A 23,573-nucleotide genomic window follows, 5' to 3' on the forward strand; every position below is an offset into this window, starting at 1 on the left:
CGTGAGGGACATGCTAAAGAAAACTGCCACAACCACAACCATTTCTGCATCAACTTACTCTCACTCGTCACTCTTACCAGTGAGAAGATGAGGATCAAAACGCTGCGTTTCCTCTTTCTCCTCTTTCTCTGCTCCCACCTAAACTGCGTTCTCTCATGGAAGAAAGAGGAATTCCGAACCTGCCACCAAACCCCATTCTGCAAGCGAGCTCGATCCCGCATCCCCGGCTCCTCCTCCCTCATCGCCACCGATGTCACCATCTCCGACGGTGACCTCACCGCCAAACTCACCCCCAAATCCGAACCCCAAGCCAAACCCTTGATCCTCACTCTCTCCGTTCACCAACACGGCATCCTCCGTCTCAAGATCGATGAAGACCCCTCCCTCTCCCCTCCCAAGAAACGCTTCGAGGTCCCCGACGTCGTCGTTCCGGAATTCACCTCCTCCAAGCTCTGGCTTCCGCGCCTTTCGGAGGAAGATAACGGCCTCGCCTCCTCCGTATACCTCTCCGACGGCCACTCCGCCATCATCCGACACGACCCTTTCGAACTCTTCGTCCGCGACGATAACTCCGGCGAACGCGTCATCTCCCTCAACTCCCACGGTCTCTTCGACTTCGAGCAGCTGAAAGAAAAATCCGAAGACGACAATTGGGAAGAAAATTTCCGCTCCCACACCGACCGTAGACCCTACGGTCCCCAATCAATCTCCTTCGACGTATCTTTCTACGGCGCCGATTTCGTATATGGCATCCCTGAACGCGCCACCACTCTCGCCCTAAGGCCCACCAGAGGCCCAAACGTTGAAGAATCGGAACCCTACCGTCTCTTCAACCTCGATGTCTTCGAGTACATCCACGATTCTCCTTTTGGCCTCTACGGTTCAATCCCCTTCATGGTTTCTCACGGAAAAACCAGGGGTAGTTCTGGGTTTTTCTGGCTCAACGCTGCGGAGATGCAAATCGACGTTCTTGCCCCTGGCTGGGAAGCCGAGTCTGCAGGGTCTCATATCGCGCTTCCTTCTCACAGAATTGACACGTTGTGGATGAGTGAAGCTGGTGTTGTGGATACCTTTTTTTTCATTGGTCCAAGCCCTAAGGATGTTTTGCAACAGTACACGGCGGTCACCGGAACTCCGGCGATGCCCCAGATGTTTTCAATTGCCTATCATCAGTGCCGGTGGAATTACCGTGATGAGGAGGATGTTGAGCATGTGGATTCTAAGTTTGATGAGTTGGATATTCCTTATGATGTTTTGTGGCTTGACATTGAGCACACTAATGGGAAGAGGTATTTCACTTGGGACAGGACTCTTTTCCCGCACCCTGAGGAGATGCAGAAGAAGTTGGCTGATAAAGGGAGGCACATGGTTACCATTGTTGATCCTCACATTAAGCGGGACGATGATTTTTATTTGCACAAAGAGGCGTCGAAGAAGGGGTATTATGTTAAGGATTCCGGTGGCAAAGACTTTGATGGTTGGTGCTGGCCGGGTTCCTCGTCGTATCCTGATACTTTGAACCCGGAAATTAGGTCCTGGTGGGCTGATAAGTTCTCATACCAGAATTATGTTGGTTCTACGCCTTCTCTATACATATGGAACGACATGAATGAACCTTCTGTTTTCAATGGTCCAGAGGTACGCTAATTCATTCCAACATTCATTTCTCTTTTTTCACTTGTTTAGATTTAAGATAAGGAATTTAGAGTATTCATTTTCAATGTTTTTTGAGGTTGAATAAAAATTGTGTGCTTGAAGGAATTCCCTCTCATCATCTGTTTACATTCTAATTTTGAATGAGCAGCATTATGATCTCATGAGCCTCTAAAATGATGCAAGGTTTGTATTAATTTAGCACAATATTGACTTCTAATAATCAGGAATCACAATTTAGGACTAGTTATTATAAATTAAATATTATCTTTAACACAAGAAAAAACGTTTATGTAGTAGATTAGTAGAGGTTAATATCACGATCAGCCAACATATCAGTCACGCTATCATGGTTAATGTCCATGAGTGTGTTGTGGTGCTCAATGATAGGTTGGCTGTTGTATAAAAGTTCACTTCGGGAGAAAGAGGAAAAGGAGAGTATGATGAATACAAATAAAAATCCCCAACTAAGATAAGATTCTACCACTGTATAATCTCATGATATGAGGGAGATTCCAAAATTTGCTGAGTCTGAGTGAAACCAAACCAAACCCAAATTGTTAATAGTTCTGAAAAAAAAGCGGGAAGAGCTGTCCAAACATGTTGGAGATACTGTGAGCGTGCCGCAATTGTATAGTAATCGTCTTTCTCATTGCTTTTATCCTATGTCTGTACTTATGAATCCTCGTTTCTCATGATGTTTATTTATATGCATTTAAGTTTTTTGTGACATGTGAAGCAGAGTCAGGATTTATGGGTTCCAAGTGATCCACATTTTCATTGTGCTATTAAGCCCCTTAAGGAGTTTTTTTTGTTTGTTTAAATTTCCAATGCTCACCTAGAGATAGTGAAACTGAAGATATGATTACACACATTGTATATAGGTGACAATGCCTAGAGATGCTTTACACTACGGAGGCGTGGAACATCGAGAGTTGCATAATGCCTATGGATATTACTTCCACATGGCAACAGCTGATGGTCTAGTGAAGCGTGGTGATGGGAATGACAGGCCATTTGTTTTATCGAGAGCATTATTTGCTGGAAGTCAAAGGTATGGAGCAGTTTGGACCGGGGATAACACTGCCGAATGGGATCACCTAAGAGTTTCTATTCCTATGATTTTGACCCTTGGTCTTACTGGGATGTCATTCTCTGGTGGGTATTGCCCTTCTCACAATGTATTTTTATTTCATTATTCTTTTCTTTGCATATTCATAGCAATTCAATATATTTATTTGTATGAGTTAGAAAAAATTCTCCCTTTTGTTCATATATCTTATTCATATCTCTTGTACATAACGCAGGTGCTGATGTTGGTGGATTTTTTGGGAATCCTGAGCCTGAGTTGTTGGTTCGTTGGTATCAGCTAGGAGCTTACTATCCTTTCTTTAGGGCCCATGCACATCATGACACAAAAAGACGAGAACCGTGGTTGTTTGGGTACAATTGCTTTACTTCAAGATTTCTTTGCCCCAAATTTAAGATATTACAGGTTTTTTGGGTACTCCTTTCAGCCCAACAATTAAAAAGCAGTTCTTTTACTGTTCATGTCTTTGTTTTAAGAGCTGACGCCTCTAAAAACCAGTGAAACATTCTTTCAAGAGAAGGATGTATTAAAAACCAGGCTAATATCTATCAAGGGATGAACCGTCCCATGAAATACCATGCGAATCTTAGATGTAAATGAAGTGGAACTGAACTGTATGTCCATATTATAATATTGTAATTGCTAATTCGTATCACAGGGGCACATGATCACTGAAATCGACAAATAACTTCCATGTGGCTACATCTCTCCCCCACATGCACATGGTTAATAGTGACATTAATGTTTGAATTTATAAAAGTTGAATTTCATGCATATGTACTATAGGTATCTATTGTGTGCCTTGACTATCATATGTGGCCGGCATTGTATAGGTATCTGTTTGTCAACATTGTAAATTGATTATCTTTATGATATTGCAGAGAACGAAATACAGAATTGATTAAAGATGCTATACATGTTCGTTATGCGCTTCTCCCATACTTCTACACATTATTCAGGGAAGCTAACACTACTGGTGTTCCTGTGGTTCGTCCACTGTGGATGGAATTCCCATCTGATGAAGCTACTTTTAGCAATGACGAAGCTTTCATGGTTGGGAGTAGCCTTTTAGTGCAAGGGATCTATACTGAGGTGATTTAATCAATTTCCATATATACGCACACAACATGCACACAACACGCACACACATGTGTGTGTGTGTGTGTGTGTGTGTATATATATATATATATATATATATATATATGTTTTCCTTTGCATATTATTTCGTTCTACTTTTGTGATCTTTGACTTAAGTTTGAGAATGGCTTGTTGCTGGCAGCGAGCTAAGCATGCTTCGGTCTATTTGCCTGGAAAAGAATCCTGGTATGACCTAAGAACTGGAACTGTGTACAAGGGAGGGGTGACACACAAGCTGCAGGTTACTGAGGAGAGCATTCCAGCTTTTCAAAGAGCTGGGACCATTGTTGCAAGGAAAGACCGGTTTCGGCGAAGTTCCACTCAGATGGCAAATGATCCCTACACTCTGGTATGTATTCATGTTGATCTACTGTAATTCTTTTGTGAATATTCTTATTGTCAGATATATCTCATGAGACATAATTCTTACCTTTTCTGTTATTTACTAGGTCGTGGTTTATTGTCTTTCTATTCAAAACCCTTTGCTGTCATACATATATACATATATCACAACAAAGTTTATGCTAGTTAGGGTGTCAAAATGGACTCGAACTCATGAGCCAACTTGGCTCACCACGGGTTCTAGTTGGCTTGATTGGAAAAAAATATAGTTTTTCTTAATGTGGGATAAATTAGATTCAACTCATTTAACTTATAGGTTAAACAATTTTAAGTTGGTTTGGAGGTGAATTGACTTGTAACTCATCTTCAACAACCTTTTATAATTTTTTCAATTATAATTATTTATTACTTTTGATTATGTAGGTTGACACTTTTGTTTACTAGAATGTTTTTCAATAGTATTTGAATTATTTATTTGTCCAATTATGTAAGTTAATATTTTGAGTTTTACTTAATATCTTTATAATTTGACTTCTTAATTGTGGGTAATAGTGAAACAAGTGAATACCCCAAGTATACTACTATACAAAGGCGGGTCGAGTCAATCCACTTTGATTATATTTCATATAAAACATTTGGGAGAGCAAAATATGCATAAATGAGTCAACTTATTTAACCTACCAATTTGTGGTGGGTTGAGTCAGATTTCAAAATTTCTAGTTCGTCAAAAAATGAGTCGTGTTGTCTCATTTTGACATTCGATTGCTAGTTAGCCCCACATGGTACTTGGAATCAGGCCATCTTTGAACATTGAGGCACATCTTAAGCAAATATAATGCATTTTAACATTCATTTTTCTCACTTCTCTATGATTTAAACAAAAATGTTGAATGCGTATGTGTGCACTTGTGTTTTTGTCTAATTTATTCTATTATGAGGATGTGTATAACACCAATAAACTGAATGACTTTATGCATTGCAAGAGTAATTGCATGTGTGCTTGTGTATAAATAACATCCAAGAAAAGATCTGAATCTCATTTTTCCGCTGACGTGTGTAAAAACCATGTGGATATTGACTATTTGAGTAACGTGATTGCTTATTTGTTTGCATTTCAACCAAAAAATTGCGTACATGAGGTTGAGACAGCAAGTCGGTAAATGCTGTGTTGTCCGGATAACTGTGGACAGTAATCTAAAGTAGACAACTAATTTACTTCTTCATAATTTTTATAAATTTTTTATCGACAGGTTATAGCTCTGAATAGTTCCCAATCAGCTGAAGGTGAACTCTACATTGATGATGGCAGCAGCTTTAAATTTCTGCAAGGGGCCTATATCCATAGACGTTTTATTTTCTCGAATGGGAAACTCACTTCCATAGACCTGGCACCTGCTTCAGGTAGCAATAAGCGTTATTCATCAGATGCTTTCATCGAGAGGATTATCCTGCTGGGACAAGCTTCTGGCTCAAAAAATGCACTCATTGAGCCATCAAACCAAAAGATCGATATTGAACTTGGCCCCCTCTGGTTTTTAAGGGCACGCGCACCAGCTGTTGTGACTGTACGCCAACCTAATGTCCGTGTTGCAGAAGCCTGGACTATAACAGTTATTTAACAATTCTGGTTGAGGGAAGCGTTTAATGTTCAATGCTACGGATAGTGCAAAACGAGATTTTGTCTGTAGTTGAGTCGATATGAAGTTCAAGAGCATAGTTGTTGGGGCAAGGAGACAGAAAAAGCACTGGTTGACGAATATGTGCACCAACTCAGTTTGAGCGGCTTATTTAATGTAGGACTTGATAACTCGAAAGATTAATATTTGGAAGTTGCCATTCCATTGTCTGCAAGAGTTATGTTGATAACGATAAATTTCTGTCATCTGGAATGGTCCGTTTGTTTTGGGAAAAGTTTGTGATTAATGCAATAACTTGGTCGTTAATATAGGCTGCTACATCTAAGTTACCATTTTTGAATAGTGAACTCTCTATTTTAATAAATAGAAGATATTCATCTCAGATGCGTGAGTATGTGCATAATATGAAACTCAACAGGGTTTACTGATATGTTGTATCAGACACGATGATCCTCCAAAAACATCACCCACTCCTCCGGGCCCCTCAATCCTTATAACGTAAAATGCACGCATCACACTCCACTAACTAACTAACTAGTACTCCAATATCTACTTTCTATCTTTTACTATTTTTACGAAAGGAAAGCACATTATTAATTAGAGTTGGTCTTTCGCTTATAAGCCTCAAATGTCTTTTCCCATTTTGAGGCACGGTTCCATATTATTATCCTGACATGTAATATTCCTTGCTTTCGTAAATAAATTAACTGTAATTTAACTTATTACGAACTAACGAAATGAACTTGCAAAAAATAATCACAATGGGTAAGAAACCTATCAAACTTTTAAATAAAAGATAAATGGGTCTAATCTTACAAGTAAAATCATTTTAAATTTTGAATATTATATGATATAATAAGGAAAACACTAAATTATTTCTTATTATAAGACCCACTTTTTCCTGTTCTAAATGTCTAAGGACCTAGCCTTAACTATTGGGTCTAAGGTCAGTCCATAGGGTGCCCTAAAACCCTTTCCTAGTCCCAATCCCTCTCACTCTACCCCATTCTTAGAAAACAGGAACCCTTTCACCTTCCACTACTGAGGCAAAGAGCTCTGCTACGGTTTTAGTGAACTCCTCTTTTCCTCCAAGTCGGTAGTGCGTTTCCCTCCAAGTAAGTTGAGTTCCAACTTTTACCTTTCTTTTTCCCGTCTTTTGTTTTGGTTCGAAAATGGGTTCTTTCCAGAACCTTACCCAATCGTTGTCAAAATCGCGACCTAAAACGTAAGATCGTACGAGTCTACAATCTTTTGCATCCTCTCCGATCCCGCTCCACTTAAAATACGCGATCTTCAAGGATCGTGTTGGATCGCTGTTGTAAATCACAACTCGGTTGGGAGCGGCGATTTCAGCGATGCAGTCCCTTCCAATCGTGACGGTGCTAATCCCTTCCAAATAGTGAGGAAAAAATGAGCAGACCTTGTGGTGGTAGTGACAACTGCAGCAACAACGCCCTCTATCACAATGTCGAGTCTCACGACAACGTTGACGACGAATTTTGCATCTCGCAGCAGCAGCTTCACATCTCGCAACAACAACACCAACTTTGCATCTCGCAGCGGCAACACCAACTTTATATCTCGTAGCGGCAACGACACCAACTTCGCATCGCAGCGGCAACAACATTTTTTAACCTAATTTCCAAAAACCCAAAATTTCTAACCTACTTTTTTAAACTTTCAAAAAGCCCAATTTTAAAAGCCCACTCAAAAGTAAAACTTGCATAGTAAAACCATAGCTGCAGGTAAAAGTAACTTTTTTTAAAAAAGTTACTATCTCCCACTCTGTTACATTAGAAACAGTGACATGATTTAAAAATAAAACGTTAAAAACTATCTCCCTCTCTATCACACATCTAACGTTAAATCGTAAAGGAAAATATAAATCGTAAATCGGAAGATCGTAACATGGATCGTAAGATCCTACAAATTTATTGTCACTCAAAATTCATAAGTAAATTTTATAATATATGAAATAAAAGAGCACATCACTAGGTGCAAATCAATATCCTACGTATATAGGAATAACAAAATAATGATTCTTCTAAACCAAATAGTCTTCTAAGTTAAATTCACAATCTTCAGCTCCAACATTCCTATCTCCTTCGTCATTCAAATCAGCCATATCTAAGTCTTGACTATGTAAAGTTTCATCTTCCTGAATTTCAATTGGAATCAAGTTCTCATCCAAATCCAATGCTTCATTTTGCTCATGCTCATCTTCCATAATCCACTCTTCATCGGATGAACAATCATCAATGTTAATTCGAGCTGGTTTCTTGTTTGTTTCTTCTTGGCTAATTTTGAATTGGCCATAACAAAAACAACATCATTCATTGTGCTTTGCTTTAGCCTATTTCTTCTCTTTGTATGGACCTAAAAAAATGCAAAGACAAATATGATAAGCGAGCACTACTAGTAATTTATTATAGTGATATATTCTAACATTAACTTACCATCTCAAAGGAACTCCAATTACGCTCACATCTGGAGGAGCTACATGTCAAGCATAATACATGAATCACAAATTTTTGGAGTTCAGGATATTCATCACCATAAGACTCCCACCAATCTGCTGGAGTCTTTAAATTAATTGACCTAGTAGCCAAAGGACAACAAAAACATTTTGCTCGTTTTCTAAAATCATCAATTTGAACATAAATGAGAGTTTGTTCATCCTCATCCTCGACCATCCTAGTTATACATTCCATCAAACCTCGTTTCACTTCCAAATCTGCTTTTAATTCGGGACGATAATGCATTCGGGACATCCCATTTTTTTCCATTCATCCCTATGTGCTTGCAAAGCAAGGGATGTATTTTGAACTTCCTCCTTCAAATATTTAACTTTGATCTCATGATAAGATGGAGCCTTAAATCCAAGACCATGTCTTGAAAACAAATCAAGCATAGCAATGAATTCTTCACTTTTTGCCACATTGAAATGTATAACATTGTTATAAAAGAATTTAGTAATTGCTTGACAAGCTTCCTCTCTCATACCTTTCTTAAACATGTTGTTAATGGTAGTTTGTGTACCAACTACTCTCTTCTTAAAAATATTTGTAGGACATGAAGCTTCACTAATTTTTTCTTTTCTCACTAGCTTCTATTGTTTCCTCCTCCATATTCAGCCTTGATTTCTTGTTTAAATTTTGTTGCAAACCAACAACAATTTCCCATATCTCTTTCTTCACTTCATCAGTAACATCCTTGCAAGCACCAACATCCTTTTGAGTACCAGCTAAGTGATGCTTCAATCGATAAACTCCCCCTGTTACTACCTTCTAACAGTATTTGCATTGTAGCTTTCTAGTATCCCCACCAACAGAATTACAATGCTTCCATGCTATATCACTCTTATTTCCTGGGGCATTTTTTGGAGCCACGGGTATAGAAGATTTTGAAGTCATTTTAATAATGCAAAAGTGGACTACAGTTTGGATGTCATGAATAGTGTAAGTTGAAAAATTGGTGTAGTGATGATGTGGAAGAAAGGGAATGGACGATTGGGTACACGTAGTGAAAAAAAATAGAGAGAATAGAGGAAATGGTAATTTTACTGCGTAGTACAGTAGTCTGTGTCATGTGTGTCGTTGTAGTTCTATTATTTATAAAGAAGAAGGAGTAGTTTTTTTAATCTTAGCAAAATGAGGGAACTAGTGATTTTTAATTGTAAAAAGTGGCAGCAAGGAGAGAATTAGTAGTTTTTTAAAGTAAACAATCACTATCCCACTTTTTAATTTTGGAAATTAGTGATTTTTAATTGTAAAAAGTGGCGGCAAGGAGAGAATTAATAGTTTTTTTAAGGTAAGTTGTCCCATTTTTTTTTTCTTAATCTTTAAGAAGCAGATTTTTTATTCTGAATAAAACATTTTCTTAATTTTTAAGGAGCAGCTTTTTTAATCCTAATAATTTTTTTTAATCTTTAAAGAGCAAAATTTTTTATCTGATAAAATATTTTTCTTAATTTTTAAGGAGCAAATTTTTTAATCTTAATAAAATTTTTTCTAAATATTTAAGGAGCACATTTTTTAATCCTAATAAAATATTTTTTTAATCTTTAAGAGCAAATTTTTTTAATCTGATAAAACATTTTCTTAATTTTTAAGGAGCAAATTTTTTAATTTTAATAAAATATTTTCTAAATCTTTTTGAAGAGTAGATCTTTTAATTTAATAAGAGGAAGGAAATAAATGAGTTATTATCCCGCTGATTGATTTTTTTAACGTTAGATGTGTGATAGAGAGGGCGATAGTTTCTAACATTTTATTTTTAAATCATGTCACTGATTCTAATGTAACAGAGAGGGAGATAGTAAATTTTTTAAAAAAAGTTACTTTTACCTGCAACTATGGTTTTACTGTGCAGGTTTTACTTCTGAGTGGGCTTTTAAAATTGGGCTTTTTGAAAGTCTAAAAAATTAGGTTAGAAATTTAGGGTTTTTCAAAATTAGATTAAAAAGTGCTGCTGCCGCTGCGATGTGAAGCTGGTTATTGCTGTTGTCGCTGCAATGCGAAGCTGGTGCTGTTGCCGCTGCGAGATGTAAAACTGGTGGTGCTGCTGTGAGATGCGAAGCTGGTGCTACTGTTATGAGATGCGAAGCTGCTGCTGCGAGATGCGAAAGTCGTCGTCAACGTTGTCGTGAGACTCAACGCTGGTGATAGAAGGCACTGCTGCTGCAGTTGTCACTGTCGCCACAAGGTTTGCTCATTTTTTCCTCACTGTCTGGAAGGGATTAGCACCGTTGCGATTGGAAGGGACCGCATCGCTGGAATCGCCGCTCCCAGTCGAGTTGCAATTTACACCGGCGATCCAACACGATCCTTGAAGATCGCGTATTTTAAGTGGAGCAGGATCAAAGAGGATGCAAAAGATCGTAGACTCGTACGATCTTACATTTCGGGTCATGATTTTTACAACCATGGTGGTGGTGCCTCATGGTTTAGGACGTAATTCCATGAATCTCTTGATGAGATCTCATGGTGGTGCCTCATGGTTTAGGACGTAATTCCATGAACCTCTTGGTGAGAGTTCATGGTGTGCCTCATGAAAGGACGTAATTCCATGATCCTCTTAGTGAAAGTTAATGGTGGTGCCTCATGTAAGGACGTAGTTCCATGACCTTCGTAGTGAGAGCTCATGGTGGTGCCTCAGGTAATGGACATAATTCCACGAACCTCTTAGTAAGGTTTCATGGTGGTGTCTCAGTATATAATTAAGTAAGGATTCAAGTAAGGATTGCATTCTGAAGCTCTAAAGAGTCAGTTAGTCTCACGTAGAGCGTACTGACTCAAGTGGTGAGAGTAGCAGAAGACCCTAGTCTTTGGCAGGATAATGGCCTTAAATGTTTGAAAGCTAACCTTGTGTGTGATAGGGTGAAACCCATTGGCAAGTGTAAGACCCATGAAATTAATTAATTAAATAAATAATTCATTAATAAATGTGGTTAGTGGAAGCCTTTATGATATTTAATGTTAAGGTTTATGATGTGGAAAAGTACTAGCTCAAATGGTTGAGAATACTTAGTGTGTTGAGAGGACTTAGGTTCAAGTCCCATGTATGCCATTATATACCATTTATTTTATTATTATTTTTAATAATATGCTTGATTATAATGAGTGATAATTTAATCCTATATTTATAGGAATTATCATTAAACATGAATTAGCTAAAAGGTTGTGCTTTGGTTTGACATTGACATGGTTATGGGTTTGAACCTTGGTGAATCCACACTAAACTTTCTTTTTGTCAAAATTTCTTTTGGCATGAATGTGAAAGGACAAGGAAATCCTAGAAGCCAAGAGGGGCTGGAAAACTCATGAAGTAATGGCTTTTGAAAGGCAATTACACCTCTTAATGATAGAAATTCGTTTTCCAGCATTAACCACCATTATGCCATGTTTAAAGAGACCATTAAGGGAAAGTGAAAGAGTTTTCTTGACTAGTTTTTGTGAGGTCTGTGATGGGTGGATTAACAGAGCATACATTGTGCTAATTGAGAGAAAGGGAAGGCTGCTACGTGTGGTTGAGTGGAGGCAAGGGAGAAAATCATTGTGGAACCAAGGCAAAATGCGAGTAATCAATTTCAAAGCGAGGAATCCAGGTTAGGGGAGCTGGAACCGTACTTTTATTTCGTGTTGTTAAATCGTATGAAATGTATGAAAAATTAGATGTATATAACCTGCCTATATCATGTAATTTTCGTGTTTCTGGAATTTTCCAGAAACCGCCTAGCAAGTGATGATTGGAAATGATTGGAAGCCCGAATTTGCTGAAGTATATAAAATTGAAGGTTCGATTGGGTGAAAATTGCATGAATATAAATTTTTGGGTTGATGAATTGGGGATTTCATAGTCACACTAGATTAAGTGGTAAGGTTAGTGGAATTTCGTATATGAAGAAGTCTTATGAAGGAATAGTGAATATAAACACGTGAATGCCACCTATTGGATCATAAATCGAGTGGAAGAAGAATTATAGTGGATTGGAATAGTAGGAACCGCCTGGAGGCACCCAATTGGCCGCTAGGCGCCACACCAGAGGTACGTGGTGTTCTGTTCATGAAAGACGCTGTTTTTCGTACTTTTCGTGCAACAGGAACCGCCAGGCGGTAGTTTACTCCCCCCAGGCGCCACCTTCCTCATTTTTGGGCACTAGGCACCACCATTTTTCTGGTTTGCGCAGTTTTCATAAAACTGCATTTTTCGGTTCATTAACCGTCCAATTTAGGTAAAATTTTGACAGGTGGTCCATAACATGTAGTTCTTCACTTTGAACAGTGGAGATTTGATTTGGAGGACAGTAGCTAGAGATATACGTTACTCAATACTGCTGATTTTGGAGTCTTTGAAATACATGGTTAAGCTCTTGATAATTTCAAGTAATTTCTAATGAAGCATGATTGGGTTATGTGGTAAGTCTCTAACAGTTTGAATGGTCCTTTGGGTTAGTCATATGAGGATAATTGGTTATTGGTGAATGCATGTGTGTCAATATTAATTTGCATTGGTGTATAGGATCATGTGCTTAAATTGTTAGAGTGTTGTTGCTTATATTTGTTTGGGCATGCGTTATTCATAAGTTAGAATGGAATGGATTTAAAGGGGGAATATATATATATATGAAATGTGAATGGATTGATTTTTATTTTGTTCTAGGTGCTTAAAAACCAGTACTGCGCAAGTACTGGTGTAGCGCCTGGCGGTGGTGTTTGACCGCCAAGCGATAGCTACAAAACCAGTAGAGAATTGAAGCCTGTAGCGCTTGGCGATAAGGGTTGTCCCGCCAGGCGATACTCGTAGAAATAGTAGCATCAGAGGTGCTTGGCGCCTGGCAGCACGTGTTCCCCGCCAGCCAGTTTGGAAGCCTTTTGCTCCTGGTGACTCGTGTGGAGTGCCAGGCGATTTTTGATGAAGCAAACATTGGGTTTTGCTTGCTTTGGAGGTGCGTGGTCTACAAGGCTTTGGCGATATCTCAAGGGTCAGATGCTGGTGTATTCCTAGAGTTGTGGCTCAGAATGGAGGGTAATATGAGCATTCTTTGAGTTGTGGCTCAGAATAGTGAGTGTTCCCGGATGTGTTCTATAAGTGGTGGCTTGTAGGTTGGATAACAACGATAGCTTGAGATTATCAACCAAAGACGTAGAACATGGATTACATGGTGGTGGTCATGTGTGATGAGACCAAAGGATGGAGTTCCTTTAATGTGTGTGTTTTGTTATATAAATTGTTGTATATGTTTATATTCCTTTAGCTCACCCTATCTGTTTGTGTTTGGCGATGATCGTGTACGTAGTACACGAGAGCAGATGACGTTGCAGGTGGTTCTAGTGGAGCGTAGAGCCGAAGCGGGACTAGACTAGGGAAAAGGATTTTCTTAGGGTTTTATATTGTTGTTATGATTTCAAATAAATTGTAAACATGGATATTACTAGACTTTTGGACAATTATAATAGTATTTATTATCATGGATATTTGGATTATTGTTGAGGTAATAAAAGTTTTAAAATTTCTCGTGTTTTAGGGAAATGATATTTCAGTAAATGTAGTTTAATTATATTTCTCTATTTTAATATTTAAATCCGTAAATATCCAGTCGGGATGTTACAGCAAGGGCTCTACATAGCAGTAGAGGCCACCACAAGTACAAGCATCCAATGAATCTGACTAATTATATGTATCCAGATAAATGTGTCGTAGAGTCTTGTTGGTTGCTATCACATGGTTGAGTGATTTATGTGTTCTCAACTTTTAAATTCATATGTTCAATTGTATGATAAAATTTTTTTACTCTAGCTTATCCTTTTTGTTTGCTTGTGTGTCTCGTATGTGGTTTTCTCTTTTAACGATGATCATCAATTTATTGATGTGAGCAAATGTGGAAACTCTTAGTAATCGCAATGACGACGGGAATGCTGCAGCTTAATTTGACAGGATTTGCTGTTGAACTCGTTGTTGAGCCCATGTTAAAGAGTTATTATTATATTGTAATCCCTTGCTTATGAGTAAGCTTTTGGTCATCTGTCGAATGTTTCTGTTTTGTTAAGGGTACAATGGTGTGTCTTAGTTTTTTTTTATTGAATATTTGGATGGCTGCGAACCCCTTATACTTTAAATCTCATGTCCCTTGATGCCCCTTTGAATATTGTAATATGTACGATATTTTATTTAGATAGATTTATCTATTAAAATGAAACGTTACAACACTTGCCTGCCTTATATACATATGTATACACTAAAATTACTTTTCATTTGAATTATTACAAGATAAACTTTTATGCATTATTTGTAATAAATTTGAATTATTACAAGATAAACTCTTATGCATTATTTTATTTGTAATAATAATTCATTAGTGACATTATGTAATTTGAAAACAAATAAAAATAATGTGGACTATTTAGTTAGTCTTCTTAACTATCGAGGCATACCGCATATTGTATCAATTATACACGGATTGTTTCCCGCAAGACAGAAGAACTGTTTCTTACCAAACAAAATGGAAGGAAACCTCTACACAATGAGAATAAAAAACAAATTCAGAATTTTAGAATATAACGATTTGTAAACATTTTCACATATATACATTTGGTTAGAGTAATGACTAGTAGATATTTTCACAATATATACATTTGATTATAATTTTTTCTCACTTTTTTATATATAATTTCATTTTCTAATATTTATCATAAAAATGCGGATGCAATATTTTTCTTACCATGTGCCATTTTCTGTGTACATTCATAAAACTCTGACCAAATCCGATTCTTCAGTTGAATTTTCCTATTTTTTGATTAATTTCTCTACAAATGTTTAGAAAAATAGAAAAGAAACTAATTAAATTCTTTATAGATTAAAATAAATTTATGTAAAATTAAAAAATAAATTTTAGAAAAAGTATTCTCATAAATTAATTCATGTATAGACTAATTTTAATTTTATAAAAAAACCGTTCTATTTCTGAAAAAATTGTTCTATTACTTTGAGGTTTGGTAAGACAAAGGGCACTGACACTAAATATGTGTAAACATATGACACAAAAAAAGACGGGGGCGGGGAGAGCTTGAAGAAACCAAATAGTTGTGCTCTTTTTGTGCTAAGAATTTATTGCAATTCAGCCAACAAAAAACAAGTGTTAAAAGGGTCTTTTCTATAACTCCATTATATATCAAAGAAATATAGATATCATTCAAAGTGTCGAGATTTTAAGATGGCTATTGATATATTATTAAACAAAGGGGAAAAGAGTCTAGAAAATATTAAGACAATTAACATGTATGATACATAAAATCTATCAAAAAACCCAAATAGTTTCTTAATCTAAAGAAGGAGCCAGATTTGAAGTCCAGGCTCACACATATCATCCATCATACACAGTCATAAACATTTTCTAAGAGAAAAAAACAAAAAAAATATTGCTGAAGTGTTGAAAATTGCAAGTGAAGTGAAATTGGGTCTTAATCTGTCTTCTTTTCTGGAAATTGTGATTTGTTGTGAACCATAGATCGCTTTTCCTCTGCTGACTTAGAGAAGATCTCTTCCTTATCTTCGAAATACCTCTCAAAAGCTCTTGGAAGGAAGCACGGAATCAAGAACACGAATAGATTGATCGAGAAATAAACCAGATTGGCCACTGCCAAAAACTTCCCGAACATATGCCACGCCGAGTCCTGCATGCATTAATTGCAACACTTGAAACTCATTCATTTCATACATATACATGCAATGAATCATAGAAACCAAATCACCACTCAAAAGGACCATTTCTGATTAACATCGTACCTGAAACCTGGCATTGACAGGCAAAGTCTTGTTGAGCCAGACATCATGAATCCAATCAATATCCACAAAGATCCTTCTGATTGTGTAGAGCATGGGAACCATGGCTCTCACAGGTGGTGAAAACAAAGACAACCCTCCGATGATGTTCTCAGTCAATATCTGAAAGGACAACAAGAACAAGTGAGGGGTGGCTGAACGCACAGCATGCTCATCCCCTCTTGCAAACCCTCCAAGAACATAAGCCAGAGGCAAGAACAACCCCACGGTGGTTCCAACAACCACATACATTCGGAACATTCTGCTCCCTCTGAAGAGCTCAGTCCCCGACCCAGATGAAGCTGATGATGAGGACTTTGTCGGAAAGGCAAAATATGAGAGTGCCACGATGTAAGCAGAGGCAAGTACAGGGAAAACTAGGTCAAGGAGTGGGATAAGGCCACTTGCTGAGAACACCAAAATGAAGGCCACAAGTTGAAGCTCTATCATGCGTAGTGAACCCATCATGCCACCACCTTGTGCTCCCTCTTCTGATCGCCGTTTATACTTTGAGCCGCCTGAAGACACCCTTTGTTCTCCCGTTGGTGCTGGTGGACGAGACATTGCTACAGACACACCAGACATTTTCTTCTTCTTTATTCACTTTCTCTAGAAACAAAATTAAACAAAGGCGTTACATAAACATCTGTCACACACAACACCACATCATCATCCCCGACAATCATCATAACCATAAGAAGAACAATTAACCTTGTATATTGTTCTTTTTGTCGTAGATTTGAATTATTACACATAAAACTGTATCTATATAGGTTTATGTTCTGTACAATGCTTGCAATCATTCAATCAAAATATATAAAATTTAAAGTGGTTGCTGGGTGTTTAGATAACAGAGAAAGAGAAATATATCAGACAAGTGATGAGATAGACACTTACAAGAAGGGTGGTGAAGAAGATAAGAGAAGGTGACGGGGGCAAAGAAAAGAGAAAATGGTGTAAGAAGAGAGGTGTTGGAGAGAGGAAGAGGAAGAAGTAGAAATTTTGGTTGAAAATGATGAAGCGTTGCCGTAGGCGATGAAAGAGACGAAGCAAAGGATGAGTTTATGATCCTAATTTGGTGCAAAGAAAGATAAAGAACCATGCACTGCTCCATGCCACGCGAATGCAGCATGCACGACACGTGTCCTCTGTTAGCTTATTATCACTGTCCAATGATCTGCACGTGTTACATTCTAGTTATACATAATGCCCAACACAGTTCTTCTTTCCTTTTTCTTCCTTCTTTCTTATCCTTTGTGCTTCATATCTTAACCCTTTCACAATGACGGTTGATAAACAAAATAAATTTTTAGCCATTTTTTTCTTAACAATCTATTTTTCTTTCGTAAAATAAATTCGCATGTCCAGTAGGAGGGACAAAATATTTGTACTATTTTATATGTGTATTATGAATATAATGATTTTATTTGTGTTATACATGAATATAATGATTGTACTAGAAATAGTTTTTTTTTTTTTTGTGTTATTATTAGATAAGCATTCTTTATAGTCTTAGATGGTGCCAAAATACTATAATATAACTAATAATTTAAATAGAAGTTACAATACTAATTATAATAGTAAAAAATATAATACCATGTTGGCTATGTTATTGACATTTTTTACTATTATGGTATTACTTTAGTATTAATTTTATTTTGGGTCCATCAATACTAACGTCGGTTACTTGTTGGACGACGACCTGAGTGAAATCTATTTCATGTTCGTTAACCTAACATTAGAAACATTAACATGAACTTAAAGATATCTAAATGGTAGATTAGAAAATAATACTAATTCAGTGGAACTCAAAATTCTACTTTTACTTGTAATAGAAACCTGTTCTAAATGATAATTGTCTCTCATTCTCTTTCTTTTAGCGCCATTACCTTGTGAAATTAGGACATCCAGAACATAAAATAAGACGACAATTGTTTGTCAAAAGTGATAGGAATAAATCAATATTATTATTTGATGAAGGAGAACATAGAAGGGAGTGATAAATTTTCCGGTAAAATATGATGAGAGATTAAATATGATTATACTATTCTGTAATTTATGAAACAAAATTCCATTCTTATTAACATTTATATCTTTATTGAATTCTTGTTCACAATAACAATTATGTTTTTATAGATAAGGATAATGATATTTTGATACCAAAAATTTATTTATTTTCATTAGATATTATTTTTCACTATTATTTTTTTTACCATTTTACTCTTATAAAAAGATTATAATTGACTTTTGAAAAAAGAAATAAAAAACTATGTAAAAAAGAAGAAGAAATTCTTATTAAAAATTATAATAAAATAAAATATAACTTTCTAACATAAATAGCAGTCCAAAGCTTATTATCTGATGAAAATTACATGATTATATCAAAGCAAAATTCATAAAATATAGTTCATAATATTAAATAGAGTCTCATTTGGTAACCAAAACTTAAACATTCAAATAATATTCAAATGAAACCTATTAGGAGTGACATATACATAATATCATAAACTATAGGTATGAAATTTTAAACTTGTTCCCAACATTCAACACCTTTTAACGACTCAATGTTTCTTCTCTTCAAATCCTATGTTATCTTTTTCTCTCGTGGAATTAACGATCATAGGTATGTAACACCAACACATAAAAAAAATGGTAAGCTAGAGATAATTTAAAACTTATAAGTTTTAAATATAGAATATACTAGAAATTAAGAAGATAACTACACACAATTCATACAATCTGCATCCAAACATACAAACTTTCACAGTCCATTCATATAACATACCATAAACACAATTAACATTCGGAGGATTGGTGTATTGACTAGCACCCTGAGACCCTGCACAAGATTATGCTTTATCACTCTTGTCGTACAAGAACTATAGTTATAATGTGCACATGCCGCTCTCCGATCACGACAAGGTAAATTTTATATCTCACGAGCTTGACCATTGTCGACTCTCTAGATATGAACCTTGTAAGATCCGAAAAATTTAAATAATTAAATAAATAATTATTTGATAAATGTGGATAGTGAAAAATTTTATGACATTTAATGTTGGGATTTATGATGTGGAATAGTACTAGCTTAAATGGTTGAGAGTATTTGATTATTATGAGGGGACTTGGGGTTGAGTCCTATGTATGCAATTTGTGTGTTATTTTAATTGCGTATTATTTTTAATAATATGTTTGATCGTGATGAATGATAAATAATCCTAAATATATAAAAATTATCATGAAACATGAATTGGTTGATTTGTTGTACATTGGCTTGGTAATTGTGTGGTTGTTTGTTCAGACCTTTTCTAGAGCAAAATCATAATATTTTATTTTTCCTTGGTGACGAATTTGAGTAGGTGAAGAGTTGGAAGTAATATTTTATTTTGCCTTTGTGACGAATTTGACTAGGTGAAGAGTTGGAGGTGAGTTCTACGAATCTGGCAGTCAAGGGAATTATGAGGCTTAGACTTTAAGGACAAAATAAAGTGTTAACCGAAAAGTAGGCTTGGAGAAGGTCTCAAGGGTGGAGATTAAAGTTAGAGCAAAGAAGAGCGTTAGTGGAGTAACTTTTAGCGAGATTTCCACGTAAGGGAGCTTGACCTTACTTTATTCTCTTGTTTTCTTGTTGGTTGATGAATGAATCCAACCTTTGGATGTTTATCTTCACGTACTAAACTTGGTTTATCTTTTGTTACATTTGATGATTGTTGTATAAAACATAAAACGAGAATGAGTGTCGTGTTGGTTTCGCTTTGGGACATGTTGCTGCTCGTGGTGAGTGGGTTCTTTGGTTGGTTAAAAGACCACTGTGAATGTTACGATGGGTTGAATGCATATGATTTCTTTTGTCTTTCCAAATCTTCTTGAAGCTTGCTTCTTTGAGTGGTTTATTTTACTTATGCCAAAACTCTGGTGGTGGCTTATGTTCATGTGTGAGGAGATACCTAAGGTTTTGTGGGGTCATGTCCTTGTGGGTTTCTCTTTATGTAAGTTGCATTGTTTGGATTCCATGGGTGGTGTAGTTTTGTTTCTTCCTCAATATTATACTATCTTAGAGAAAAACCCTTGGTCCGTAAAAGTGTGTTTATTCACGTTTCTTTTTCACCAAAGGCATAATACAATTTTGGTTTCTTAGGTTTGTAATGGTAATTTGACTTAGCATGGTGGTGTGCAACGTTTTGCTTTCAAGTTGTGATTATATATATTTATATTACTTTGTTGCTTGTGCGGGACCCACAAATACATATAACAAGGGTGGGCATGGATTGGATTTTTAATTATCCAATCCACATCCATTTTAGATCCAAATAATTGGATTAGATTTTTGACCCAAATCCATTTTTTTAGCAAAACTAGTTTGGATTTTACTAAAATCCAAATTCAAATATTTGGATCAAGATTTAAATCTAGTCCAAATATTTGAATCAAGTTTAAAATCTAGAATCCATTTTTTATAAAAGAAATTTAAATTGAATTTTCTAAAACTTGTGCCCTTAAGGCCAACACAACTCAGCCTGTTCGGGTCGTCAAGCTAGCTCCGCCCATCAGGGTCTCGGGCCTGCTCAGTCTATATAAGTCGTCGAGCACGACCCGTCCGAATCGTCGGGCCGACCCAGTCCAACCCATCTGGTGGGTCAAATTATGGGGAATTTCTATTCCTCACAGGTACAGAAATATGGAGTTTATTGTTGGTATCGCGCAGCGGAATGTTTAAGCGTTTGGACAATAATCAATAGGAGGGTGAATTGGGTTCTTAATAAAAATTGTGCTTTTAAAATTCTCCCTTTTAATATCAAAGATCAATTAAAATTATTTCCTTTATTTTAATAAACACAATAAAATAAAGAGAGTAGAGAAGAGAAAATTGCACAAAGTATTTATCCTGGTTTGGATCAAAAGACCTTACGTTCAGTTGTTAATCTCTCAAAAACGAGATTAACTCAATCACTAAAATAAACCAAACTTACAATCAATGAGAAGAAAGATTAGGGTTTACAAAAAACCTCTCTTGAATCACAGAAGAGATGAAGACACCTCCCTTGAAATCCACAAGGGATGAAAACACCTTCCTTGAATCACACAAGGAATGAACACCTCCTTTGAATCACACAAAGGATGATTGGCTTCTCCTAGCAACAGCAGCAGCACTCAATCACTCAAGATCCCACTTGATGAAAGTTATCGCTGTACCCACACTAGGTTTTTCAAAGCTTTCCCACAGACAGTTCTTAAGTACTCAAACTTCTCTAACTACTGTATTTTTTTAATGAAAGCCTACCACTCTATTTATAGAAGCCTATTTAGGAATTAGGTTAAGAATATGAAAAGTTAAGTCACAACTGCCATAGATAATCGATTATCATAAGTGATAATCGATTATCACAGAAACTTTTCTAAAAACATTTTTCTCGCTGTGATAATCTATTATCAGTCAGGATAATCTATTATCGGTCAGGATAATCTATTATCAGCAGGTGATAATCGATTATCAGCCGTGATAATCGATTATTCCAGAGGCTTTTCTCAAAAATCAGTTTTAACTAAGATAATCGATTATCACTAAGAATAATCGATGTTCCAGTAAGTTTTGCAGATAAATAAAATTCTCTTGGTGCTCTACTACTTGGGTTTTGCCTTCTCGACTCTTGACATACTAATTTTAATTATTTTGAATAACATACACAAATTACAAGACCTAAACAACTAAACCCCTAAGTCTTCAATGTATCTCTTGAATCAAAGCATTCTTTTAAGTCTTCAACATTTTTCCATGCATCATCATCAAGTCTTCTATACTTCTTCATAAGTCATCATCATCAAAACTCCTTTTTTGGAGGAAGATGTTCATCTTCTTCTTTTTGTCAACAATCTCCCGCTTTTTGATGATGATGAAAAATTACTGAAAACTTGTGATATCTCCTGTTCTTAATAAATAACTTAAGAGAAAAGAGTAGTTAATCAAAATAAAAGATAATTAATTTTTCTCTCCTTTTTAAAACATAAGATATCAATAAACACATATCTTCCCCTTAAATAGGTACCACTTATCACAAGATAATAACGCAAAAATATATCCCCCTTTTTTATCATAATCAAAAATGAATTCTTTAGACAACTCCCCCTAAATCAGATAACTTAAGTTCCCCTTAAAATATTTTTTTTAAGATATGAAACTCCTCCTACATGTAATATTTCTCCTTTTTGATACAAACATTTCAAGAACAAATACTCCTTCTTAATCAAAGACTCCCCCTAAATGAAAGAGAGACTCTAAAGATTAAAAAAAGTATGGGTTTAAAGAAGGAAATGTTATATTAACAAAATGAACTCCAACGTACTAATTTGTATTTATGAAGTACCTAGTTGTTGCTTATGGTCTAAATTTTCGAAAAGCTCACTCAAACGGTAAAAAATTTGAAAATATGCATCTAATTATGCAAGATAATCGATTATGAGCTTAAGATAATCGATTATTGTTTCATACCCCGAACAAAAATTTTCAGATTTGCTGATAATCGATTATCACCTGAGATAATTGATTATCACAATAGAATTTTTCGGAAAACACTAAAATCAATGATTTTTACACCTTTAGACAAACATAATATTCCCAAGCCCATCTAAGGTCATAAATCTTACCAGGATACCAAAATTTTGATGAATAAACTAGCTCTTAAACCTCCAAAAAGACTTTCTTGATTTTGAAATAACCTATGAGATAGAGAACAATAACATTTTGGTCCCCAAAAACTTACTTTGGGTCCTTTGAGGTTAAAAACATGTTACTTTATGATAGGAATCCAAGCATATCTTCCATTAGGGACATCAAAATGTTTGATTCTACATTTATTTGAAGTGTGCCCCTTTTGCATACAATAAAAACATGTTACACAATTAATATTCCTAGAATAAGGCTTACCTTTTTCTACCCATACCCTATGGGCTCTTTTATTCTTATTCTTAGGAGCTTGCTTGTTGTTACTTAAATCATTTTTCTTAAAATTAGGATTTTTAACATTTTTAATTTCTAATGCATCTTCAAGTTGTTTTTCTAGAATATTTAAATCAAACATATAGCTTTTACAAGATGTACATTCAATAATTTTAGTCTCTTTATTTTCTAAAATTGAAATTTTATTTTTCAAGACTTCTTCTTCCTCAAGAGATTTTTCAAACTTACTTTGTAAATCCTTAAAATCAGATTTTAATTTTTTATGAGCAGCATCTAACTTACTAGATTTATGAAGTAGTTGTTGAAATGCACCATACAAAGAATCATAATCATTTTCATTACTACAAGAGCTTACCTCAGTGTCAAAAGAGTCATGGTCAGCAATCAAACATAGATTTGCTTCCTCATCAGATTCATTAGAGTTAGATGAGCTTGAAGG

The 23,573-nt window shown here is 35.8% G+C and overlaps 2 protein-coding genes and 1 pseudogene across 3 annotated transcripts; 1 reads left to right on the top strand and 2 right to left on the bottom strand.

Moving 5' to 3' along the window:
* RSW3 (Glycosyl hydrolases family 31 protein) lies at positions 1 to 6,241 on the top strand. The gene is made up of 6 exons (XM_028046682.2): positions 1 to 1,638; positions 2,538 to 2,811; positions 2,961 to 3,096; positions 3,625 to 3,835; positions 4,023 to 4,229; positions 5,473 to 6,241. Exons 1-6 carry the CDS (start codon positions 88 to 90, stop codon positions 5,839 to 5,841), a joined length of 2,748 nt encoding a protein of 915 aa, XP_027902483.2. The 5' UTR covers positions 1 to 87; the 3' UTR covers positions 5,842 to 6,241.
* Positions 6,242 to 7,182: 941 nt separating this feature from the next.
* On the bottom strand, positions 7,183 to 8,621 carry LOC114163605 (uncharacterized; annotated as a pseudogene).
* Positions 8,622 to 15,564: 6,943 nt separating this feature from the next.
* LOC114162838 (uncharacterized) lies at positions 15,565 to 17,246 on the bottom strand. 2 transcript variants are annotated; one of them, XM_028046816.2, is made up of 3 exons: positions 17,077 to 17,246; positions 16,144 to 16,788; positions 15,565 to 16,031 (listed from the first exon to the last, which is right to left on the bottom strand). In XM_028046816.2, exons 2-3 carry the CDS (start codon positions 16,762 to 16,764, stop codon positions 15,819 to 15,821), a joined length of 834 nt encoding a protein of 277 aa, XP_027902617.1. In that variant the 5' UTR covers positions 16,765 to 16,788; positions 17,077 to 17,246; the 3' UTR covers positions 15,565 to 15,818. The 2 variants fall into 2 exon arrangements, with proteins under 2 accessions (XP_027902617.1, XP_027902618.1); XM_028046817.2 differs by lacking the exon at positions 17,077 to 17,246 and adding an exon at positions 16,891 to 17,055.
* Between the last annotated feature and the right edge of the window lie 6,327 nt (positions 17,247 to 23,573).

This window comes from Vigna unguiculata, chromosome 9 (assembly GCF_037176805.1).
Source record: "Vigna unguiculata cultivar grain cowpea cultivar isolate G323 ecotype 2 chromosome 9, ASM3717680v1, whole genome shotgun sequence".
Taxonomy (NCBI): Eukaryota; Viridiplantae; Streptophyta; class Magnoliopsida; order Fabales; family Fabaceae; genus Vigna; species Vigna unguiculata.

Bases quoted from the DNA above. Each gene is read 5' to 3' on its own strand.
- RSW3 (XM_028046682.2), top strand. From the start codon at position 88: ATGAGGATCAAAACGCTGCGTTTCCTCTTTCTCCTCTTTCTCTGCTCC. The intron at 1,639-2,537 runs GTACGCTAATTC...CATTGTATATAG, and splicing joins CTGTTTTCAATGGTCCAGAG to GTGACAATGCCTAGAGATGC. The intron at 2,812-2,960 runs GTGGGTATTGCC...TACATAACGCAG, and splicing joins TACTGGGATGTCATTCTCTG to GTGCTGATGTTGGTGGATTT.
- LOC114162838 (XM_028046816.2), bottom strand. From the start codon at position 16,764: ATGTCTGGTGTGTCTGTAGCAATGTCTCGTCCACCAGCACCAACGGGA. The intron at 16,032-16,143 runs GTACGATGTTAA...TAATGCATGCAG, and splicing joins CTGTCAATGCCAGGTTTCAG to GACTCGGCGTGGCATATGTT.